This window comes from Phyllobates terribilis, unplaced genomic scaffold (genome assembly GCF_046119375.1).
Source record: "Phyllobates terribilis strain yellow unplaced genomic scaffold, ASM4611937v1 Scaffold_11__3_contigs__length_659146591, whole genome shotgun sequence".
Classification (NCBI taxonomy): domain Eukaryota; kingdom Metazoa; phylum Chordata; class Amphibia; order Anura; family Dendrobatidae; genus Phyllobates; species Phyllobates terribilis.
In genome coordinates, this window is record NW_027362771.1 from 37854234 (window position 1) to 37881657 (window position 27424).

Consider the following 27424-nt stretch of genomic DNA (forward strand, 5'->3'; position numbering starts at 1 on the left):
GCATATCACTAATCACACTCGTGGACCATAGATATATCATATTGAATACTAAACATAATTTGTAACAAATCCAAATTTGTGGAAGAACACTGCCTTGAAAAAAAAAAAAGAAATCTAAACCTCCAATGATCCAGGAGCAATGTCATGCTTTTCCAGCATGATGGAGCACCAGGTCACAAGGCAAAAATTATAACTATGTGGCTCGGTGAACAAAACAGTGTAATTTTGGGTACATGGTTAGGTTTCCCCCAGATCTCAATCCCATTGAGAACCTATGGTTAATCCTCAAAATGCAGATGAACAACTCAAATCACAGAAATTGTGATAAACTCCAAGCTCTGATTAGACAAGAAGTGTCGGCCTAGTGTGAGCCGGAGTAGCCATTGGGAAAACAGCAAGATTTCAGCATTATTTTAAATATAGATAATAGGTTGGAAAACTGGAATACAAAATGCTGAACTTAAAAAATAGGTGTAAACAATGGATCATTTTCTGACAATACATACCCTTTTATTAATAAATTTAAGGTGACCCGACTCAGCTTTGGCTATCAGCCATTACTGACAACGAAAGCATGTTCCTCATTACTCTCTGCTTCAGTTAATTCATTGTAAAAATGATGGAATACATCCCAGCTGTAGTAAGTGATCTTCAGGCCAAGCTTAGAAATGCCAGAAAGCCCTGTTAAAATGTTGGATGTCAGAGAATCTGTTTTATATTATCCAGAGTTATTTCAGAGCAGGTGTAGGACAATTACAACTGGAGTGAAGAGTTATGGCTCCTGTATGACAAGAAGATGGCGCTGGATCTGGATTCTCTCTGCAAAGAAATAGGACAGTTCTGCTGGCTATCTTTACAGCCGCCCTGGATAAACACTCAGCTGCAGAAATGGACTTCAGTATTCAGAGACTTTTTAAGGATAGTTACTGACTTTAGATTATAATTTCCATTTCAATATGGATAAATTCAGAATGCTTCACAGAGGAAAAAAATATGATGTATTTCTACTTTGTCCACCTTTAGCTCTGGTTGGTAAGGTCAAATCCTTGCCATGCTAGCTCTCTTTCAAGGTTAGGACCATAGGTACAATCCTGCTCATCGTTATTGGCACCCATGAAGTTTAAGTACATAATGTGGAATATCTTAAGAAAAAAAAATGAATTAAGTGAAACAGGTTTTTTTGTATAGAGCACTCAGGTTAAATACAAAAGAGCAAATGATAAACAATAATTTAAAACAAAAAACAATGGGAGGGAAGAATAGAAATACCTAAAGCTTGCTGTGACACTGGTATTGGCACCCTTTACATTAATTTAGTATGGAAATATATTTTGATTCACCTGTGGTAAATCACAAAAGAGATTCTCCTGGGATTAATTATCCGAGCCCATGTGACATGAATTAGCCAATGAATGATGACTTCACTGTTTTAAAAAGCCATATGGTAGGTCCTGTTCCTTTGTCACAATGGTGAAGACAAAGGAGCTGTCTGAGGACATCAGAACTGCTATTATTAGCAAATACAAGATTTCCAACGGGTATAAGGCCATCTCCAAAGGCCTTGGTATTCCAGTTTCAACAGTGCACAATGTTATTAAGAAGTTTGCCAAGCATGGAACCGTCAAGAACCTCCCTGGACGTGAGGATGTTGGTGTGAATGGTGGAAATAACACGTCAAACATACAGTGACCAACCTGGAACAGTCTGGGGCCATGGTTTCAAAAGTACCAAACGCTGCACACTAAACCAAGCAGATCTTTATGGGTGAAGGCCAAGGAAGAAACCATTGCTGAAGAAAATACATAAAAAGTACATAAAGACTGATCTTTGCCAAATAGTACCTTGACAAACCACAATCCTTCTGGGAAAATGTTCTATGGACAGATGAAACAAAAATAGAGCTTTTTGGCAATGCAAAACAATTTGTTTACAGACGGCGCAATGACGCTTATAAGGAAAATAACCCCTTACTAACAGTTAAGCTTGGTGGAGGATCCATAATGCTGTGGGGTTGCTTTCTGCGTCTGGTACTGGAGGCCTTGACCGTATCACAGGAATCATGAAATCCGAGAATTATCAAGAGAATTTAGAGCGAAATGTCCTACCCAGTGTAAGAAAACTTGCTTTGAGTTGAAGATCACGAGTCCTCCAGCAAGACAATGACCCAAAGCACACATCCAAAACTACAGAGGAATGGTTGAAAAAGAAAAAATGGACTGCTTTGAGTTCTGACCTCAATCCCATTGAATATCTTTGGGGTGAGCTGAAATCTGCCATTGGGAAAAAGAACCCTGCAAACATTCAAGAGCTTGAACAAACTGCAAAAGAAAAGTGGGAGGAAATTCCAGCTGAGAAGTGCAAGAAGCTTATAGATGGCTACAAGAAATGTTTGGAGGCTGTCAGCAATGCCAAAGGGTGTGCAACCCAGTATTAATTAGGGCTGCCATTATTGTGGCACATGCTGTTTATTCTGTTTCTTGTTTGAAATTGCAACATGGAAGTTGAAAAGCAATGTTGTATTACTGTGGACCACTAATTATAAAATCCTGAGGACATTTCCATTTATTTGTGAAGATATTGTACAGTCTATGAAAAAATGAAGGGATGGCAATAATGGTGACCAGCACTGTAATAAAACAGTGACATAATGTTCAGGTTTTATTGCTTCTGTTATGCAAAGGCTGCATTGGTTGTTTGAGGCACTGCAGACATATCTACAGCTAGCACATTAAATACCAATATATTCACATCTGTCGTACTTTGACAAAGGAGGGCTTATAAATGGGCTTATAAATGTCGCCTGCAGGAGAAGCGTAAACTGGTTAATGGAAAAATGTATATCTTGATATTATGTCAAACATCTATAATTGAATTAGTCTCAGGAGGAATACTGAAAACTAGCAGAGATGCTCTTTACACAGATTGCAAGGCAATTTCATGTTTCCTAGTTTATTAAAGGGAACCTGTCATGTCTTGTCTACTATGTACACTGCCCCCATTGCGTTGTTAGTGATGTAATGTGCATCACTTACACGCTTTTTTCATTAAAATTGGCGCTAATATCATGAGTATATAGCAATTTATATGTTTATATCCTCCCTGCTCGTCTAGTTATAGGGCTGTGATCCTCGCATTCAGTCAGGGTTGGTGCCGCCCACGCATTTGAATTCTGCTCCCGGCTCGCGCTGCAAGTATGGGGCGCATGCTCAGTATGTCATGGCCAACCGCGCTTGTTGATCTGGGAGCCGCGCATGCGCTGTGACGAGCGGCTCCCCGCACATGCGCAGTGAAGCTGTGTAGTACCCTGCTTCACCGTGTGCGGCCGGAGCCGCTCCCAGATCAACAAGCGCAGCTGGCCATGACATACTGCACAGTCGCCCCATACTTACCCATGTTACCTTTAGTAGCCATTGAAACCCATTTGTGTCAAATTCTGTGCATGTCATCAGGCCAAAATCACCAGGGTGTGTGAACTTTTGATCAGGGTCATTTGGATCTTTTGGTTGTCATTAAGATTTAAAAAGAGAACATACAGTAGTTTGACAATAAATGGCTTCACCCAACCAATAACCATGAGTGGAGAAAAAGTTTTTTTTTTGTTATCATTCATATTCTCTGAAACAAGGCCAAGAAAGGAAAACTTTTGAGCTCAACTGTACATATATATATGCATATATATCTCTTAATAGATAAAGAGCTTAATGATCAGGTGAGTCCGATTTACTCTGGCTCTGCCATTACCAACACAGCTTCTTTTAATTTAATTTAATTTTTGTTTTCCATAATGCAATTTAATAATTTACTAATTATGACTAGTGATGATTGAGTATGTTCTATTAACTCTTTCCGGCGAGCACACTCGGGTGCTCGCTGAGTATTTTGGCGTGCTCGGCGTTTCATTCATTGTCGCCGGGCCTGCAAATGTCACAGCTGCCAGACACCCGAGCGTGCTCGCCGGAAAGAGTTAATAGGACATACTCGATCATCACTAATTACAACAACTTTGTTGTTTATCGTGTAAAAAGGCTGAAAGTAAATAGATATGGGTAATTTGAGTTAGTTTTTATTATGTAGAGCACACTTTTCTAGCTTCCGAAACTTATTTGTTTCGGAACTCGGGCTGCTATCTATCTATCTATCTAGATAAATAGATAGTGACAAAGGAAAACCAAGTGAAAAGAATATATACAGTACAGACCTAAAGTTTGGACACACCTTCTCATTTAAAGATTTTTCTGTATTTTCATGACTTTTAAAATTTTACATTCACACTGAAGGCATCAAAACTATGAATTAACACATGTGGAATTATATACTTAACAAAAAAGTGTGAAACAACTGAAAATATGTCTTATATTCTAGGTTCTTCAAAGTAGCCACCTTTTGCTTTGATGACTGCTTTGCACACTCTTGGCATTCTCTTGATGAGCTTCAAGAGGTAGTCACCGGAAATGGTTTTCACTTCACAGGTGTGCCCTGTCAGGTTTAATAAGTGGGATTTTTTGCCTTATAAATGGGGTTGGGACCATCAGTTGTGTTGTGCAGAAGTCTGGTGGATATACAGCTGATAGTCCTATTGAATAGACTGTTAGAATTTGTATTATGGCAAGAAAAAAGCAGCTAAGTAAAGAAAAACGAGTGGCCATCATTACTTTAAGAAATGAAGGTCAGTCAGTCCGAAAAATTGGGCAAACTTTGAAAGTGTCCCCAAGTGCAGTTGCAAAAACCATCAAGCGCTACAAAGAAACTGGCTCACATGAGGACCGCCCCAGGAAAGGAAGACCAAGAGTCACCTCTGCTTCTGAGAATAAGTTTATCTGAGTCACCAGCCTCAGAAATCGCAGGTTAACAGCAGCTCAGATTAGAGACCAGGTCAATGCCACACAGAGTTCTAGCAGCAGACACATCTCTACAACAACTGTTAAGAGGAGACTTTGTGCAGCAGGCCTTCATGGTAAAATAGCTGCTAGGAAACCACTGCTAAGGACAGGCAACAAGAAGAAGAGACTTGTTTGGGCTAAAGAACACAAGGAATGGACATTAGACCAGTGGAAATCTGTGCTTTGGTCTGATGAGTTCAAATTTGAGATCTTTGGTTCCAACCACCATGTCTTTGTGCAACGCAGAAAAGGTGAACGGATGGACTCTACATGCCTGGTTCCCACCGTGAAGCATGGAGGAGGAGGTGTGATGGTGTGGGGGTGCTTTGCTGGTGACACTGTTGGGGATTTATTCAAAATTGAAGGCATACTGAACCAGCATGGCTACCACAGCATCTTGCAGCGGCATGCTATTCCATCCGGTTTGCGTTTAGTTGGACCATCATTTATTTTTCAACAGGACAATGACCCCAAACACACCTCCAGGCTGTGTAAGGGCTAGTTGACCAAGTGGGAGAGTGATGGGGTGCTACGCCAGATGACCTGGACTCCACAGTCACCAGACCTGAACCCAATCGAGATGGTTTGGGGTGAGCTGGACCGCAGAGTGAAGGCAAAAGGGCCAACAAGTGCTAAGCATCTCTGGGAACTCCTTCAAGATTGTTGGAAGACCATTTCCGGTGACTACCTCTTGAAGCTCATCAAGAGAATGCCAAGAGTGTGCAAAGCAGTCATCAAAGCAAAAGGTGGCTACTTTGAAGAACCTAGAATATAAGACATATTTTCAGTAGTTTCACACTTTTTTGTTAAGTATATAATTCCACATGTGTTAATTCATAGTTTTGATGCCTTCAGTGTGAATGTACAATTTTCATAGTCATGAAAATACAGAAAAATCTTTAAATGAGAAGGTGTGTCCAAACTTTTGGTCTGTACTGTATATATTTTTAACATAAAACTTTATTTGAACAGTAGTTTAATATATTCTTTTAATGAGAATCTCTCCTGCGTTTAATTTTAGTTTCATTAGTTAAATGCAAATCTACACAAGAGTGAAATCCTCCTACTTTTAGTGATAATGTAATGATTCATCCTATCCCAGTCTATATTGTAAAGCTGCTAAGCAGTGGATTGGATGCATTTTTATGAAACATTTTATGTGGCATTAAATATAAAATAAATATATTGCAGTTTTCACAGTTGTCATTGGGTTACACACACATTGTTCTGGTATGTTCTGTTTTGTACAGCAAACTTGTCAGCTTTGCAGTATAGACTGGGATAGAATGAATCAGACTAATTGCATTATCACGAAAGGGAGGGGGATATAACTTAATCAATTTTAGGTTTAGGTTACTTTTGCAGATAGCACTCATACCTGTGATAGTCTATGGGGCCATTCACATGTCTGTGATTTTTTGCGGTACGAGTGGTCCTTGGAAAATCCGATTTTGATCAAAACATCGGATCAAAATTGGCAATGCAAGTCTATGGGTCCGTCAAAAAAGTCGGACTGTACTCATATGACATCCAAGTGCAGTCCCATTTTCATGGACTGTCAAATAGGAGAAGGTGGAGAAAGTAGGAGAAAAACTGATGAAACTCGGATTAAAAAAATTGGCCAATTTTTCTCGTACATGTGAAAAGCCGACGTCTGAATGAGGCCTTACTCTTGTGTAGACTTGCACATTAATGCGACTAAAATTAAATACAGGAGACATTTGCTTTAAAAGAATGTATTGATATTAGAATACTGTTTAAGCTATTGTAGCTTACATGTCTCTTACGTCTATGCCTTCAAGTGTCAAGCTGCTTCTACTATTCTGTTTAATTTTTAGTGTGGAAGTATGTGGACTATGGGTAACATTTCTCCTTGTAGAGAGTGACAAGCCGAGGCATGTCAGAGTGAGGAGACTTATAAGCCATGCATGCTCCTCTGGGAAGTTTAATATACGCATTTTGTCTTTTCAGAGAGGAAAATGGCTAGAACTCTAGCGCCACCTATTGGAAGAAATAATCCAAAGTCACTATTGACCCTTTAACGAGTCGTGCAATATGACTTAGGACAAAAGCCAAATCAGAATCTCAATTTGCAGACACAGTGTTACGGGTTGTTGCCCCTCATCAGTGCAGAGTATGAGATCTAAATTGACTGGGTGCGAGGCTCTGGACTGGAGTCTAAGGGGTAACGTGTGGAAGCTTATGAATTTCAGATGTTCCAAATGATTGAGCGCATTTGTGATGTTGGGGCTCTTGGCTCAGGTGACTGGTCAGGTCAATGACTAAAAATGTGATATTTCTTCCGCCGATCAATGCTTTTCACAGCTTCTGACAGCAACATTCACCCACCTTAGCAATGCCATTAATGCTGGGAAAACAGCAAACTTTTGGAACCACTAAAGACCGTACTTGGATATATTTATGACATTATAATCAAATGTCTTAGAAAATAATGAAAATAATTTCAGAAAAGTGATAAGAACTGTTGATGGAGGAGTGAAAATGGAAAATACCCATATTTTGTATTATATTCATAACATGAATAATAAACGTGGAGATGTACAACATCTTCCACTGACATTTGGCATACCTATATAACCAGTATAATATTCCAGTTTTGCACCTGGCACTACTAGGATGTGAGGATATTGCCCGGAACTGAATATCTAAAGCTCAAAAGAATATTCTATAGTTAGCCTGGATCCCAGGTATGTTTTCCCCTGATTGCAGAACGAGTTTCTTTCTACCACCTAGTATCAATGGGGGATGAAAAAAAGTATTTTAGGAATGACTGATTTACAGGACTGAAAATAGATAAGATCACATCTAAAGGTCTACAATGTTTCATCCCTAAAAGGTAGCAAGGAGTACATATTTTATGGAGACAAGAATGTGAACTAGAATTGAAAGCTGGCAGCTCAGTGTTAATGTCTTTCAAATGTCTGGATAAAATAGGATTAGGCTTAGGGTTAAGAATCTGGGCCGGAGTCTGCAGCTTCTGTGCTGGTGTTTGTGGCCCTATGGCTTTTCTTACACGGTTTTGTGGAATCTCAATGTTCAGGATGAGGTTTAGGTTATACAGGTTAGGTGTCCTTTGTGTTTCCTCCACCTGCAAAGCTTGCAGGTTATATTTGACAAACAAAGTGACTATACCTCGGCACGTAGTACGATGTGGAACGCGTTTCACATAATATATAAAGGTAGAGCTAACTAACCTTTCATTACAGCTTCGTATGTATTGCAATATTTCAGGATTTTTTTTATGTGTTCATAGAGACAGAAAGCTATTACTTCAAGTTATGGTGGCTGTTAGGCCATCCTACAAGCTATTGATTTATGGGGTGTACTTATTTTTTTCACACGCTGTTTCTGTATTTTGACCTAGTAATTGTTTAATGACACGGTGACATTTATCATGTGTTGTTGTTCATCTAAGGTTGTATTTACCTAATTTTAAGACCTTCTAAAGAGACTTTTTTTTATTATGTTTCGATGCGTAAAGCCATAAAGTTGAAAGAGGGTGTACTTAATTTTTACTTCTGACTATATGTATAATCATATTTCGTGTAGATGTTAGGCAATAGCCTGTAAAATTTGAAAAGGCATTAATTCTGTCTGGTCTCATCTAACCCTTCCCACCCAAATTCACATACCCTAATTACATGATAGAATTTGGTGCACTGAACCTAATGGATAATTTATTTTTACTTTACTTTATATTTTGTATGTAGAAGCACAGTCCACAGTTCGTGGGTTATAAAAAGGGACATATTAATAAAAGAACAGTTAAAAAAGCACTTCAACTATTTTTTATGCAATACAGCATAGACTTTTATTACCGAATACTGTCTAAGTTGTCTGCCATCTTGATTCCTTCTTCCCCTCTTATATGGTTCCCCTAATACATTTTGCATGATGCCAGAGCAGCACATACATGTGGCATACAGATTTTACTGTGGGTTAATGTTAAAATCCACAAGGGAACAAGTAAACAGTGCTACCTATAGATAACAAAGCAAAAGTTAAGGAGGTCATCCGGGACTTTTGTATTTTTTTCGCTAATTCCTTCCCTGTTCTGCCCGGCACCGATCTCTGCTGGTTCAGAGCAGTCACGGACTTGCTGGTGATTCTGCTACTTCAATTGACCTCATATCAACAGAGCGGCTGTTACACATGTGGATTGTGGACCCACTGTGCCACGACCTGGGTTTACCTAGGAGGGGCATAGCTAAGCGGCTACCTGGTGTTCGCTAGAGCTCCTGAAGGTGGAGTTAGACGTGAGCTGCAGGTAGCCATCAGGTACCACTCCTAGGCAGTCCCCGGTACTGTAGCTGCTGATCCCAGGGGTCAGGATCGCAGACACGAACACGCGCTCGGAGTCACTGGCATGACAACACGGGTACTAGGTCACCGAGCAGGACGGACACAGATTCAGAGTCACTGGCCGGACAGGATTCCGGCACTGTTCAGACAGCACGGCTTCTGGGTTCGGGCAGGTAGGACAGGATTCGGATACTGGAACAGCCTCCGACAGTGTGGACTCTGGAACGCTAACCAGGACAGACACTGGTACTGGTTCAAGTACTGCCATAACGGCTTCAGGCTCAGGTACAGCAGGAGCAGTGTCAGGCTCAGGAACTGCAGGAGCAGTGTCAGGGTTCAGGTACTGCTAGTGCTGCTTCAGGCTCAGATACCACAGGTGCGGTGTCAGTGTTTAAGGACTGCAGGTGAGGTGTCAGGGTTCACATACCACTGGAGCGGTGCCAGGATTAAGGGACAACAGATGTGGCATCAGGATTCAGGCACTGCAGGTGCGGTGTCAGGGTTCAGGTACTGCTAGTGCTGCTTCAGGCTCAGATACCACAGGTGCGGTGTCAGTGTTTAAGGACTGCAGGTGAGGTGTCAGGGTTCACATACCACTGGAGCGGTGCCAGGATTAAGGGACAACAGATGTGGCATCAGGATTCAGGCACTGCAGGTGCGGTGTCAGGGTTCAGGTACCGCCTAAGCGGCATCAGGATTCACACAAACACAACACGGGATATGGGGACCTGGCAACTCCCCATGGCAGGGAACGGGGACACCGTCGCACGGCTGGGGCAGTGAGCATGTTATCGTCCCTGTCGGGAGGAGGGAGCGGGTACACGCAGGGAAGCCGGCATTAGTCTTACAGCAGCTCTTTCTCTTCTGCTCTGTTGACGGGGTGTCACTGCTGATGTCATGCTGATTAACGGCCGGATCTCCACAGTTAGGCAATGGGGAGTCTGTTGTCAATCAGCATGACATTGGCAGTAACTCCTTCTCGACAAAGCTGATCGGAAGATAAGAAGTTGTTCTGTCAATGTGAGGTCACCAGAAGCCGCAGAATCGTGTTCCGTGACCTCTCTGAGCTGGCAGAGATCAGTGCCGGGCCTAAGTGGCAGCTAATTAGCAACTACCTGCCTGTAAGTTCTTAGCCCCGTAAGAAAAAAATGCAAAAGTCTCAGATAACCCCCTTAACTCACTAATTATAATGTTTTTGGTTTTGCAAATGCCAAAGCATTTCCCTTAAGATGACAGTCTCTAGTCTTTCCTATTAAGGAAGAATTTTGCTAGTGAACGTGCTGAACGGGAATGTGCTGTATAGTGTGGAGATACAATGCATATCTCCCTCATCTACTCACAAAGATATTCTGTACATATGCTTTACTCGTTAAACTATAATTGGACACCACAGTGGCTAAGTATGTGCAGCACTGCAGTTTTTAAGGTCTTTGGAGTTTGACTAGGGTATGTTCTATTCCTATAATGTTTGGGTTTATATATATTCAGTGTATTTCCCATTATATGACAGAGACCACTGCAAATCTGCTTCTATGAAGGCACACAAAGTCTATGCTGCTCTATAATATGAAACCGCATGCAGTCTATACGCTTATGTATGCTGCCATGTTATAGATCTATCCTGAACAGTTTAGACTTCTGATTCATGCTGCCAAACAATCATGCTACATCATTGCAACCGTGTATGTTTTACTTTGAAACGTGCCGGGCTTCAGAGTGATCATATATTGAAAAATGGTCTGGGAACTATACATCTCGGAAGACTAGTCTGTCCCCAACAGCTTCTCTCCGTCCTGATCCCCTCGACTGACAGGTCTATTCCTATAGGTGTACACAAAGGAATTGGGGTGGCTAGAAGCCATTGAGGACTTGCTTTGAACTATTCATTCAAGATGTATTGTACCCAGCCGGTGATTTTAAGTATGTCTTCACCGAAGTGCTGTAGCATTTCAGAGTAAAACGTCTGCAATAACGCAGTGTCTGATTCATGCTGCCTGGGACTCAAACAGCATGAATCAGACAATAAATTCCATTTAATTGGTTTGTCAAGGATGGAGAAATAGATGACTTTTCCCTATGAAAGGTGATCAATATCAGATTGGTTTTGTATTGAGACACGGCACACCCACCGATCAGATGCAGCTGCCCCTCAGGTATAGGGGCTGCAGTACACAGGAGCAACCATTAAGCAATGTATCCAGCTGTGCTGCGTCAGCTCTGTACACAGTAATGGCATCGTTCAATAGCTGATCGGTAGGAGTGCTAGGTGTTGAGTCCCCACCAAATTGATATTGATGACCTATCCTAAGCATAGGACATCTGTATCACAGTCCTGGACTATCTCTTCAATAGAGCTATAATTTGTGGAAAATAAATTGAATATATCAACTAGGTTTTCACAGCAGATTTGTTTTGCTCATGAATTAATAATATTCAGAATAATGCTGTTTCATTGTTATGTGGAGTAACTAGACTTTTTGCACGAAAGAGCAAGCTACAACTACAGTTCTGAGGATAAATGAAAAATAGCTGTTTAGCCACTGTCCTTTCTTCAATTGAAGCTCCATTGCAGATTCTGCTGCATTTTTTTCCATCAGAACATAGAACAACTTAATGGAATATTTATGGATGGCATTGTAAGTCAGTATGGTCTGCTGGACGACACTGGCATCCACTAATGTATCGTGGTTTTATATATCGTGGAAAGCACATCTCACAAAGCAGAAGCTTCTCACGTACCATAGAAATAAGCATGGGCGTATATAGGGCACTACACATTACTATAAAGCACATAAAATGTTCTAATTTTGTCATATAGTCTCTATTAGGGTCAGGTGACACGTAAGTTTTGTTATAGCGTTTCAAAAATGCAGAAATGCAATAGTGTTTTATTATTATTATTTTGGAACATTTATACTACGGTTCAGAATGACCTATACATTTACATACTGTATGTGATGCTTGACAAGTATTGTAACAAAATGAAATACTGTGTGGTTGATGAAATTCCAAAAGTAACAACACATGGTAACATGGTATATCAGCATTACTACATGGCTTTATTACATAGATATCATTCATTTTGTAAGTATGTGAATCCAGAGGAGGTTACAAACACATTGAAAACCACAGGACATGTATAAAATCACAAGAGTTAAAGCCATAAATTGGATTTTATGGGTGGCTTTTTTCTCAAAATAACCAGTGGATAGACCCCAGATATTCAATAAATCACATACATCACATACTCCGAATGGTATTTTTAAAACAGCAGTTCCATTGAAGAAGAATGCATTTATCTGAAGACATAAACTTGTGCTAACATCCATCAACAGATACTTCTGCCAAACACACCAAGAAGAAATAATACACCTCGCCCTATCACACCACATATAAACACTGCGTCCTGGACATCAAGGAATCATTACTCAACAAGTAGGATAAGATTAAGAAAATAAACATGATCATTAGGAATCTGGGATCATCACCCTTATGGTGCCTCCCTCCAGGGGGCCCCAGCCACATAACATCCCATGCCACCCCCATTATCCATGACTTGGGTTCAGGGATGTCCCTATGGAAATCCCACACATTTTCACATCTCTTTTTAGTTTGGGAGTTGAACAATAATGTTTGCAGACCAGTATCTTGATTGATTGGAAAGATCTACAAAAAATGTTCTGCAAGCAAAATATATAACATTAAAAGTGTTTCTAGATGTAATTTATTGTACTTCTGATTCCTAATCCGTACATGGATGCTGGACATGTGATGAGTGCTTGATTCCATGGGACACATAAAAATTGTGTGCTGTGGTTCTCCCATTGCTAGTATTGCTGCAGATCTGCAATAAATCCACACCTCAGTTTACATATATTACAGATTGGGATGCGGGTGTGTCAAGGATGCAATGCTAGTGACTGGCTCATAAGGGTTTTCCACCATTTTGTTATTGATTACCTATTAATTTATCTTACTTATATAGCGCCATTAATTCCACAGCGCTTTACAGACATCAGCATCTCTGTCCTCATTAGGGCTCACAATCTAAATTTCCTATCAGTATGTCTTTGGGAGTACCTGGAGGAAATCATGCATACGCGGGGAGAATATACAAACTCCTTGCAGATGTTGTCCTTGGTGGGATTTGAACCCAGAACCTCAGTGCTGTAACACAACAGTGCTAACTACTGAGTGACCGTGCTGCACACCATGAGGATAGGTCATCACTATCAGATTAGTGAGGGTCCAACACCCTACATCCCCACCGATCAGCTGTTTGCAGTGCCAGATGAAGTAGGATATAAACAATGAATGAACTGGAACAACACCAGTCCTTCACACTGTTTAATGGCCAATGTCGGGTATTTTAGCTCCGATAATTTGAATGGAAGTTGTTTTACAGTACCTGACAGTGGCCACTAAACAATATGATAAATCAGTGATGTATGTTTCAGTTCACACATTGTTTACATCCGACCACCGATGGAGCTGATCAAAGCTGATTGGTGATATTGATAACCTATCCTGAAATAGTTCATCAATATCACAGTCGTGAAAAACCCATTTAAAAGCAGCTGGAGTTTACATAATTTATATATGATAGGGTTAAGTTACCCTTATTGCTTGTGGCTTAATGGAATTGTCAGGCCTTGGGGTACAAGATTGCAGTCACTCTATGTGACTGCAGATTTGTGAATCCTCACAGTGAGTGCTATGTGTATTCTCAGGTGCAGACTCCGGGAGCGGGCAGGCGCGTGACTACAAGTTTGCGATTTGCATACATGCGGTCACATGCCAACTAGTTGCATGAGGCCTCTCTCAATACAAGTCACATAGAGTGACCGCAGACTTGCACCCCAAAACTGGACAACTCCTTTACAGAGTTATTCCCAATAAGAAAGATTATCACCTATCTAATGGATGAGTGATAACTTGCAGTCTGATTGGGGTCCGAACTCTGAGACTCTCATCGATTACAAAAAAGGGGCTCCGAAGTGTCCTGTCAGAACGAAGTGGTGCTTGCACATGTACTCCACTGCTCCATGAATTCTCTATGGGACTGCCGGAAATAGTCAAGCGACATAGCAGATCAGAGCTGTGATCTTGAGATCGTTGAGGGGTCCAGCTTTCAGATTGCCACCATTCCGCAAGTTATCACCTAACCTTTGGATATGTGATTATTTATTATGTTAGGAACGAACCATTAACAAAAGTTGTACAACTACAAGTAACAGCATTTTCACAAGAGGTTAGCTGGCTGCTATAAGCTGAATAAGTGCTGGAGGACATGTAAATATTTTTTAGTCTGAGTATTGGTAACATACAAAACCGTTCTGATACGTAACATATGTAGCCAACTTTATATTTCATGCTATGTGCTTTCACAGTATTCTGCAGGAAATCAGTAATCCAGAATGTTACAATATAAATCCATTCTTCTAATGTAATGCACACTAGGGCCTCATCTGTACAAGTGTGTCGGAGATGAGGAGATCCCGTTTTACAAGCACAATGATGATTTGCCTACATCCACTCTCCATGTGTTTCCATTATCTCTTTATTTCTATAGCATTATAACGCCATGCACCTATTGTTCCTCTTCCTGTGCAGATTAATCCCGGAAGCAAGGCTGCTCTGGCTAACCTATGCCCAGGGGATGTTATTCTGGAAATCAATGGGGAAAAAACAGAAAACATGACTCATCTACAGGCTCAAAACAAGATTAAGGCTTGTGCAAGCCATCTGACACTATTCCTTAACAGGTCTGTACTTCTTTTATATTTTATTTCACACTCTCATTACTTTTACTGGTTAGTCCTTGAGAAATCATTTCCATAGATAATTTCTTAACGCCAGTGCCGAACGATGGCTCAATTTATATGAACTAGAATCGATAAAATCATGGCTGGTTATAAATGATCGAGACCCACAGTCTAAATCATGATAATGATATACAAATCTGGACCAATGTCCAAGAAACAAAAATGAGCAAGGTCAACTGCTGCTTTGTAAATGATGTAGTAATTGAATATTCAGAAAAAGGATTCAAGAGGTTCACATGTTGATGAGGTATCCTTAAGATCAGTGTGAGATCGGTGGGGTCCGACACCCGTCACCCCCACGATCAGCCCATTATTGAATGTATAGGTTTGGACCTTGCATGTGATTTGATGTCATGCCTTTATACAGCATATAGAGTATTGATGGCAGGGAACGAAGTGCAAATGTATTATTGTAAGGGCAAATTCACACCACAAATAGGCCGTACCCTCCCCTAAACTCCACTCACTTTTCAATAAGTGGGTGGAGCTGGCATAAAAACTTCAAAAGTCGCTACATTTTTGTGCACTAGTCTTTGAACAAAGATTTGCAGCTTTTAGCACTAGAACGCTGCCACAAAATGAGAGATAAATTGTTCCTTTGGTGTATTACAATTCAGATTTATGTTTTATTGAGTTTTGTTTTCAAAATCTTGGAAAATCATATTGGTGTGCTATTGAATCACATATGACCACTAGGACTTAATGCTAAAGCCAAAAATCTCGTACTTGTTCTCCCCAACACTATTATTGCCAAGAAGGTCACAAAGATCTTATCAGCTCTAAATATTTAATAGTCTAGAACTTTGTTTTGTCTTACAAAACATAAATATGTTTAAAAAATGGAACTTGACCTCCCCCATGACTTGTGGTTAGAATGGAACATTCCAGAGAGCTGACAGATGGATGAGATGACAGCATCAGTGTTTCCCTTATGTAAGACGGAGTCTTGTGCGACTCTTCACTGTAAAAACGGGGTCTGTAGCTTCAATGCAGCCAATTGCTCTTACCATTGAAAGGATGATGTCAAGATTTCTATACATCTTAAAAGGTTGGTTCAGGAATGCAAAAAGGTTCTGGAGGAAAACAAAAAAGGCAATACTCATAGCTGTTCTACACCTATATGGAGATATTAAATATTTATTGTAAATATATCATGAACAAAATACTGGACAAACATTAAAAACAATTAAAACCTAGAATGCTCTTACTGAGGGAAAGGAGGTTGTTGGCCAAAATCTCACACTACATGACCCCATACATCCTCCCTTCAATATGGCGCAGTTGTCCTGTCCCCTTTACAGAAAAGCAACCCCAAAGTATGATGAAATAAACCATGTTTCACGGTTGGGATGGTGTTCTTGAGGTTGTATTCACTCTTCTTCCTCCAAACACGGCGAGTGGAGTTGATACCAAAAAGTTCTATTTTAGTCTCATTTGACCACATGACCTTCTCCCATGCCTCTTCTGGATCATCCAGATGGTCATTGGCGAACATCAAACAGGCCTGCACATGTGCTGACGTGAGCAGGGGGACCTTGCGTGCCCTGCAGGATTTTAATCCATGACGGCATAGTGTGTTACTATCGGTAATTTTTGAGACTGTGGTCCCAGCTCTCTTTAACTCATTGATCAGGTCCTCCTGTGAAGTTCTGGGCTGATTCCTGACCTTTCTCAGAATCATCCTGACCTCACGAGGCAAGATCTTGCAAGGAGCCCCAGACCGAGGAAGATTGACAGTCTTCTTGTGTTTCTTCCATTTTCTAATAATTGTGCCAACAGTTGTTGCCTTCTCAACAAGATGCTTGCCTATTGTCCTGTATCCCATCCCAGCCTTGTGCAGGTCTACAATTTTGTCCCTGGTGTCCTTAGACAGCACTTTGGTCTTGGCCATGGTGGAGACTTTGGAGTTTGATTGATTGTGTGGACAGGTGTCTTTTATACAGGTAACAAGTTCAAACAGGTGCAGTTAAAACAGGTAATGAGTGCAGAGTAGGAGGGCTTCCTAATGAAAAACAAACAGGTCTGTGAGAATCAGAATTCTTGCTGGTTGGTAAGTGATCAAATACTTGTTTCATGCAATAAAGTGCAATTTAATTATTTAAAAATCATACAATGTGATTTTCTGTTTTTTTATTTGTAGATTCTGTCTCTCATAGTTGAAGTGTACTTATAATAGAAATTACAGACATATCCATTCTTTGTAGGTGGGAAAACTTGCAAAATCGGCAGTGTATCAAATACTTATTTTCCCCACTGTATAACATAGTAATTGTAATATTGGTAAAGCTAAACATATAGTAAATATTTATGGAAAATGAGAAACTAAAATGTCAAATAAAAAATATGTAATATGTCAAGAAAATTGTGACACTGGCTATCGTCACTTCTCATGGATAAGCTGTGAGGCAGGGGAGTCAAGAAGTCCGGGGTCAAATACCAAGAGAGTACGTCAAATGCAGAGGGGCAAGACAAAAGAGAAAACAGGTCACAGTCTGAGATTAGAAGTTCAAAATGGTAGCGGAGTGAGGAGAAAGGGGCTAGGCAAACGAATAGTCAAAAGGCAAGGTCCAAGGTCAGGCAGCAAAAGATCAGAACAGCAGAACACAAAAGCACAAGGCATGCACACTACTGAGCAAAGCTACTGCTGGCAATGGTCTGACCATTGCCAGCCAGCTAAATAGCCAGGCAATCGCCCAGAAAGGTGACACCTGGAGGATGCCCAGCCTGATTGGGCTGATGGGCCCTCCTACTTTAGCATGGGGATAGTCAGCATACTCCAGTCCCTGATTGGGCGGCTGGGCTATCCCATACACAATACTGACAGCACACCCCTGCCATCTATTGGGCGGCATAGCTGTCACTCACTGCGTCCCTAGGACACAAGTGAGCGGCGGATTTGTGACAAAAATTAAGAAAACTCCTAATGAGAGGTCCAAAACCTTTGAGATAGAATAAAAAAATGAGCAGAAGGAGCAAGGTTATAGTGCTATAGGTGTAGACCCCACACCTATCGCTGCTAATTGCAGCTTTATCAGGGGAAAAGTGAAGACAAGTGGAAAGAGGGTCGACACAACATTCATTTGTGGCTGCATCTGACATTGCAACAAAATCAAGTGAACTAGAAATTGCTTATTTAGAGAAAAAAAACATTAAGCATTAGAATTTGTGCCCAGGTGATAAATTATGGCTGGTTATCACCTTTAATTGTCTGTTCATTGTTATTAAGCAGATCCACAAATCAGGTTGTGAAACTTGATCCATGATTGTAATTCTGACCAGCTCCAGGATCTGCATACTACCGTATATTCCTGGCTAGCACAGCAGTACCATTCTGTAGCAGATTTATGTAGGTCAGGACATGGATTGATCATACAGCACGACTGATGTGATTGGTGTAATCTTCTTGGACTATTCAGCAGACAGATCCAGTGGAAAAGCATTCTGAGTGCATTGTCGCATGATCAGATCTTGATGACCGTCTTCAGTTACCGTGAATGTGGCTGTCATATTTATATGGCATTATTGATCAGTTTTGTTAGTCATTAATCCAACGTTATGCAGTTCCACAGATCAATAACTTTACATGTATTAGTCTGTACTGTGATATACTTTTTTATCTGTCACCTTCCTCATGACAGTCACATACCTGAGAACAAATGCAAACTTCAAAACTTCTGTCATTTTCCTTTTTTTTTTTTCATTTTATTTGACGATGCCATTTAAAGAGTAATAAAACTTGTATGCATTTTTGTATATTTAATTTGCAGGCATCTTACATTCCTGCAGCTCAGTGGGGGTCCCGGTGTTGAGATCCCCACTAATTGCTCAGAAGATAGCAGAGACGTGTGCAACGCGGGAGTCAGGAGTGCACAGCTCCTACCTGAACAAGCACATATAACAAAGTACAGATACAATAGAAAGCCTATAACTCTGTGTTGTATCTGTACTCCGTTCTGTATGCTCGATCAGGCAGGAGATCTGCACTCCTGACTCCCGCGTTGCACTCGTCTCTGCCATCTTTTGAGTGATTGGTGGGGATCTGAGGACCTGGACCCCCACCAATCTACAGGTATTTAAGGTGTCTGTAAATTATAAAAAAAAATACATAATAGTTTTGCTACTCCATATACATATGTAAATACACACCCATACGTCCAAAAGTATGTGGGCACTACTCCTTATTCCTGAGCGCTTCCGATATATCCATATATAAATATAGATCCAGAACATGGTGCTCTTGACCTTAGTCTTCATGACAACACTCCCCGCATATGCCCTAGCGGCCTCCGCTATCAATGTTATGTGGACATTAATGTGGATTGAGATTTAATACAGTGAACATAGAAAATATAAAAGCACATAAAGGGGAAGGTTGTCAGAGAGGTAAGGAGTAGCGCAGCTGCAGACTTCTAACCTATGATTCTAAAGTATTGTGAAATTGCCAACTATTAAAACAACTTATACACTAAAAGGCATTTTATATAACACATCTGGCAGACTACTTTTATGTGGTGGTACCTGCCTCCATTCACATATTTTACAAGGCTTTATAGAAGCATTTTTTATAGGAGCTACAAGTTTCATTTTCCCATCATCTTCACTTTTCATTTTACATGACACTTTTACAGTTTTTATATTGAATTAGACGGCAGGAATGTGATGTTCCAGAATTACCAACATATGAACTTAAACCATAACTAATAAACTTACAGTATATACATTTAGATCATTTAGCTCTTAAAGGGGTTATCCGGAACTAAACAGTTGATGAGCTCTCTTTGTTGGTGGGGGGCTGACACATGGCACCCCAACTAATCAGCTGAAATCTACTCCATCGGCTCTAATAAAAATAAATATGCAGCAGAAAACATGCAGCCCAGTACATAGTATAATGGCTACTGCTATACAGCGGCTTGCAAAAGTATTCAAACCCTTGGCATTTTTCTTATGTGCTACCTCACAATCTGGAATTTCACATTTTTTTTTTAGGGTTTGCATCAGTTCATGTAAAGAACATGCCTACAACTGTGAACATTTGGTTTTATTTTTATTATGACGCAAACAACAAATAGAACAAAATAATTGAAAACTTCAGGGAGCATAACTATTCACCCCCCTAAATTCAGTACATTGTAGAGCCTCCTTTTGCTGCAAGTTGCTTTGGATACGTCTCTATGAGCTTTCCACATCTTATCAATGGGATTTTTGCCCATCCCTCAAGGCAAAACTGCTCCAGATCCTTCAAGTTAGATGATTTCTTCTGCTGAACAGCAATCTTCAAGTCTGACCACAGATTCTTACGTTTCCCCTTAAGCCACTCGAGTGTTGCTTTAACCGTATGCTTTGGGTCATTGTCTTATTTAAATGTGAACCTCCCTCCCAGTCTAAAATCTCTCAAATCACTGACAGGTTTTGCTCAAGAATATCCCTGTATTCCTCACCATCCATCTTCCCCTCAACTGGGACCATTTTCCCTGCCCCTGCTGCTAAAAAACATCCCCACAGCATGATGCTGCCACCATGTTTCACTGTGGGGATGGTGTTCTTGGGGTGATGAGCTATGTTGGTTTGGTGCCAGACATAGCATTTACCTTGGTGGACAAAAAGTTAAATTTTGGTCTCACCTGACAATAGCACCTTCCTCCATACATTTGGGGAGTCTCCCACATGTCTTTTGGCAAACTCAAAATGAGCCTTACAATTTTTATAAGTAAGTAAAGGCTTTTATTCTCCCCTTTTCCATAAAGGCCACCTGTATGGAGTGTTTGGCGTATTGTGGCCATATGGACAGATAGTCCATTCTCTGCTTGGGAACTCTGCAGCTCCTTCAGGGTTACCTTTGGTCTCGGTGCTGCCTCTCTGATTTATGCTCTCCTTGCCGGAGCTGAGAGTTTTGGTGGGCGACCCTCTCTTGGCAGGTTTGTTGTGGTACCATGTTCTTTCCATTTGATGATAATGGATTTGATTGTGCTCCATTGGATCATCAGAGATTGGGATATTTTTTTTTATAACCCAACCCTGATTTGTACTTCTCAACAACTTTGTCCCTGACTTTTGAAGATGTCCTTGGTCTTCATGGTATCGTTTGGTTAGTGATGCCTCTTGCTTAAAGATGTTGCAGTCTCTGTGGCCTTTCAGAAAAAGTATGTATATACTGACAGACCATGTAACACTTAGATTTCACACAGTGGATTCCATTCACTAAGTATGTGACTTATGAAGTAATTGCTTGTACCAGAAATTTTTAGGGGCTTCATCGCAATAGGGGTGAATACATATGCACATGCCAATTTTTAGTTATTTAATCATAGAAATTTAATTTATGCCTATATTTTTCTCACTTCACTTCACCAACTTAGACTATTTAGTGCTGATGCATCACACACCAGTCGTATTACAAAAATATTTAAACACCAGTTGTAAAATAACACAATAGATAAAAAGCCTAGGGGTGTGAGTAACTTTCACAAGCCACTATATATTTCTTATGCAAATCAGAGGTAAGGTGCTATAACTGGCAACCTCCTCCTAATAATGTAAGGAGTTGTTGTACTGTGCTTATATCTGGCAACCGTCAAAGAAGATTTCAGCTGATTTGTGGGTGTGTCGGGTGTCACACTCCAACTAATTTCAAGTTGAGCGATTGTTAGTCTCTGACAAACCCTTTAACTAAAGCAGGAACACTGGTTAAAGGGAATTTGTAAGCAGGTTTTTGCTACCTCACCTGAGAGAAGCATAATGTAGGAAAAGAGACCCTAATTCCAACGAAACAATGTATCACTTAGTTTACTCGGTGTAGATGTTGTGACACAATCAGATTTTTTAGATGTATATGTAGCAGTGATCAGAAATCTGCCCCCACCCACACCACAGCTTTTATGTATGTTGTCTATTGACAGAGAGCTGCTTATCAGAGGAGGGGGCGGAGTCAGACCACTTGGCATGAGGGAGCTAGTCTGGGCAGTGATAATCTCTAGAGATATAACATTCATTGTATGGAAACAACAGCACACAGCCTAATAAGTGACACATTGCTGAAATCTGTGTGCCAGCCCCTACCTTATGCTGCCCTCAGATTACATAGCAAAAACCTGCTGATAAGCTCCCCATTGACTTAGTATTGTTAGAAACGATCTCTATGATTTTTTATATGGCTCACTTCTAAAAACTAAAAATGCATCTGGTGCTATGGAAAGAACAATAAAGAACAATAAAAAAAAAAAGAAAAAAGTATTTTAGGAAACACAACATAAACAGTGAATGGAGCAGTGGTCACATATTCTCACCTGTGTTCTATATGATCCTGTAGATAGGTGATAAATGCTGTTATTGGTACAAACCCTTCAGTTGTGGCTGAAAACTGCCTAAAAAGTGTAGTTGCTTCCCACTCCATTTGAGTATCAAAACTGTATAGTGGGAACATTAACGTGTGCAACCAAGGACTATAAAGTTAAATAACTTCTTAAGGCTGCATAGCTGTGACTTTGCCTAGCAAGAGCGGTATTACAGCATGCAGGAAATACAAATAAAATGCAGGGGTCCTTCTGGAAAACCCCTAAACTATAACTATAAACGACACATTTATGAGAAACAACTTAATGCATTTTCAGTGGGGTTGTCACTCTCTATGGAGCTATTGAAGTTTTCCCAGACCTGGATTTACTAAGTGGGCAACTTTCCAATTTGAGCAATAATAAAGTCCACTCCCATGCTCCGCACTGCCCTGTTTCAATGAATCTATCATATTCTCAGCATGAGCAGATTCCATGAGGGTTACACTCAGGAGCAGCCTCATCACAGCTTTCAGAAACCTGGGCTAGAAATGACACCGTAAACAGACATTTGTGAATTAATGTAAAGGAGTTGTCCTGGTTTGGAGAAAAGTCTGTCTCCGGAATCGTAACTGCACGCTGTGCACACACCACCGTGATTCCCTGGTATTGTTGTGACCTCATGCAAGAGATTTGCATCTTTACAGTTACATGCCTACCAGACGTGTTTTCTATGGATAGAAGCCTTACTCAAGGATGCAAATCTCATACGACTGGCATCAGCAATTCCAGGGAACAATAAGTGTCGTTGCAAGAATGTTTTCAGCTTCTCCCAGCACAGTCCCAAGAACAGGGAGCAGATACCAAGGTATGGACCATTACATGAAGAGAGCCTGGGAAGGGAATCAACCCACCAGCAGGTACTGTCCTGGCTTATTTCTGCAAAAAAAGAACAGGAGGGGCACCACAAGTTTTCTGCAAAATGACCTCCAGCCAGGGCCACACTGAGACTGAAATATTGCCCCATTTGAAAGAACACAGGTCCTCGATTCCTTCCACTCCCCCCCAACTTCCCCAGATTGTGGTCTCTATTACAATTATTACCTTGTCTTCCATTGGGAGAAATCAAGATTTTCTACAAGACCAATATTACCAATAATAGAGCTATATCGTGTTAACTTATGCACACTCCCACGAATGTAATACAGGATATAATATATATGTTATCCAACGAATGTGCGATTGGTGTGGGTCTGCTTACTGAGACCCCTAGACATGCTGGCCATACAGTGATGATATGTCCTAGGCAATTCTATTTCACATTTTCCATCAATAGATAGGCCATATAAAAATAGTTTGAAGATACATTACTTGTATTTATTCTGATTTACAGTCTGTAGTCTAGCTCATTGCTGCATTCACACTCTTGTAGGCTACTTTTGTAAGGTTAAAACTTAGAGGGGGGTTTAAGATAGATGTATAAGGAAAGGACAACATATCCCAGTGATGGCGAACCTTTTACAGAGTGCCCAAACTGCAACCCAAAACCCACTTATTTATCACTAAGTGTCAACGTGGCAAATTAACCTGAATACTGAGGTTTTAGTTTAGAGAAAACAACTCATACAGAGAGCAGGCGAGGGGGTTAAGAGAGCAGGCGACGGCAGCATAAAGTAGCCACAAAAAGGAGGACGGGTATGAGACTGCAGAAATAAAAAATGTGCTCACCCCCATCTTAGTATATGCCTCCAATCCTTGTATGTATGCTGCCCCCCAATCCATGTATATATGCTGCCCCCAATCCATGTATATATGCTGCCCCCAATCCTTGTATGTATGCTGCCCCCAATCCATGTATGTATGCATGCTGCCCCCAATCCTTGTATGTATGCTGCCCCCAATCTATGTATGTATGCTCCCCCAATCCATGTATGTATGATGCCCCAATCCATGTATGTATGTTGCCCCCAATCCTTGTATGTATGCTCCCTCAATCCATGTATATATGCTGCCATCTCCCAATCCATGTATATATGCTGCCCTCCCCCAATCCTTGTATATATGCTCCCCCAATCCATGTGTGTATTCTGCCCCCAATCCATGTATGTATGGTGCCTTCCAATCCATGTATGTTTGCTGCCCCCAATCCATGTATATATGCTGCCTCCAATCCTTGTATGTATGCTCCCCCAATCCATGTATGTATGCTGCCCCCAATCCATGTATATACGCTGCCTCCCAATCCATGTATGTATGCTGCCCCCAATTCTTGTATATATGCTGCCCCCAATCCATCTATATATGCCTGTCTCCCCTAATTTTTGTATGTATGCTGCCCCCAATCCATGTATGTATGCTGCCCCCAATCCATGTATGTATGCTTCCCCCAATCCATGTATGTATGCCTGCCCCCAATCCATGTTTGTATGCTGCCCCCAATCCATACATATATGCTGCCCCCAATCCATCTATATATGCCTGTCTCCCCCAATCCTTGTATGTATGCTGCCCCCAATCCATGTATGTATGCTGCCCCCAATCCTTGTATGTATGCTGCCCCCAATCCATGTATATATGCTGCCCCCAATCCATGTATGTATGCTGCCCCCAATCCTTGTATGTATGCTCCCCCAATCCATGTATATTGGCCAGCAGCGTGTATTGTGGTGCAGAGGCCTGGCATTTCGTGTTCAGAGAACACACATCTAGCTGAAGTAGAGGCTGGCGTCAGCACTCGGCGGGTTCAGAGTACTCACCCGCCAGGCCCGATACAGGAGCACAAGTGCTGCGGCGATGGCGCTTGTGCCCTTAGGGAGGGCTCTGCATGCCCCCTCTGGCACGTGTGCCATAGGTTCGCCTGCACTGACATATCCTCTGGTTAACCCCTTCACGACCTTTGACTATATTTATAATATGCAATAAGAGGCGATCAAAACATTGTATCTATGCCAAAATGGTGTCAGTAAAAATATAATCTCAAAGCGCAAAAAAATAATCCCTCGCACAGCCCCATATCCAGAAAAATGAAAATGTTACAAGTCTTGGAAAATGGTGACAATAAGTAAAAAAAAATTTTCTTACAAATTTCCCATTTTTTTCACCACTTAAATAAAATAAAAACTATGCATGTTTGGTATCTGCATACTCGCCCTGAGCTGGAGGATCATATTGCCAGTCAGTTTTACCATATATTGAACATGGTAAATAAAAAAAAACAAAAATCAATTGTGGAATTGCACTTTTTTTGCAATTTCAATGCACTTGGAATTTTTTTCCTGTTTTCCAGTACATTATGTGGTAGAGTGAATGGTGTCATTCAAAAGTACAACTCATTTCACAAAAATCAATCCCTCCTACTGCCATATTGACGAAAAAAAAAAAAAGTTATGGCCCTTGGAATAAGAGAAGGAAAAACAAAAGCACAAAATGAAAAATTGCAAGGTCATGAAGGGGTTAAACTATGTGCAAAGTGGCACAGTAGAAATGAGGCATTACTTATAACATTAATCATCTATGGTCATTTTACCTCATTAAAGCGGATGTCAACTACTGACCAACCCCCGCTTAATCAAATCAGGACCCGAATTAAAATGAAACAGTGTTTACTCACCTCCTGCAGTGGGGCTGTTCCTGGCAGTGATGTCAGCTTCAGCCTTTTCTATGTCATCCGCCCTGATGGAATATGGATGAGCTGTCGAGCAGGCGCTTATAATGTGACACAACAATATGTAACGCACACATGGCTGGAATGATGCTGCTGCAGGAGGTGAGTATGCGCTGGTTTCATTTTATATAGGACCCTGCATTGAGTAAACTGGGTTGTCAAGTTGTGGACAACCCCTTTAGGTGTTCTCATGTAGGAGTGCATAGTTGTACACTGTGTTTCAGGTATCATAGGATTTATTTACACCTTATACAACCCCTGGCAAAAATTTTGGAATCACTGGGCTCGGAGGATGTTCATTCAGTTGTTTAATGTTGTTGAAAAAAAGCAGATCACAGACATGGCACAAAACTAAAGTAATTTCAAATGGCAATTTTAGGGCTTTAAGAAACACTAAAAGAAATCAAGATTAAAATGTGGTACTCAGTAAGGGTAATTTATTTCAGACCAAGCAGAGGGAAAAAATTATGGAATCACTCAATTCTGAGGAAAAAATTATGGAATCACTATGGAAATTTTCATTTCCAAAACTAACACTTGCATCAAATTAGATCTGCTCATTAGTCTGCATCTAAAAAGGAGTGATCACACCTTGAAGAGCTGTTGCACCAAGTGGACTGACATGAATCATGGCTCCAACACGAGAGATGTCAATTGAAACAAAGGAGATGTTTATCAAACTCTTAAAAGAAGGTAAATCATCACGCAATGTTGCAAAAGAAGTTGGTTGTTCACAGTCAGCTGTGTCTAAAATCTGGACCAAATACAAACAACATGGGAAGGTTGTTAAAGGCAAACATACTGGTAGACCAAGGAAGACATCAAAGCATCAAGACCAGAAATTTAAAGCAATATGTCTCCAAAACAGGAAATGCACAACAAAACAAATGAGGAACGAATGGGAGGAAACTGGAGTCAATGTCTGTGACCGAACTGTAAGAAACCGCCTAAAGGAAATGGGATTTACATACAGAAAAGCTAAACATAAACCATCATTAACACCTAAACAGAAAAAAACAAGGTTACAATGGACTAAGGAAAAGCAATCGTGGACTGTGGAGGACTGGATGAAAGTCATATTCAGTGATGAATCGCAAATCTACATTGGGCAAGGTGATGATGCTGGAACTTTTGTTTGGTGCCGATCCAATGAGATTTAAAAAGATGACTGCATGAAGAGAACATGCAAATTTCCACAGTCATTGATGATATGGGGCTGCATGTCAGGTAAAAGCACTGGGGAGATGGCTGTCATTATATCTTCAATAAATGCCCAAGTTTACATTGATATGTTGGCCAATTTTCTTATCCCATCAATTGAAAGGATGTTTGGGGATGATGACATCATTTTTCAAGATGATAGTGCATCCTGCCATAGTGCAAAAACTCTGAAAACATTACTTGAAAGAAAACACATAAGGTCAATGTCATGGCCTGCAAATAGTTTGGATCTCAATCCAA

General features: G+C 40.7%; 1 protein-coding gene across 3 annotated transcripts in view; it reads left to right on the top strand.

The window, feature by feature from the left end:
• The window catches only part of PDLIM4 (PDZ and LIM domain 4), a 226998-nt gene that overhangs the window by 18501 nt on the left and 181073 nt on the right, over positions 1–27424 (top strand). For all 3 annotated transcript variants that reach the window (XM_073651205.1, XM_073651203.1, XM_073651204.1), the window contains exon 2: positions 14817–14968. In XM_073651205.1, coding sequence (XP_073507306.1) covers positions 14817–14968 — 152 coding nt within the window. The remainder of the gene's footprint in view (positions 1–14816; positions 14969–27424) is intronic.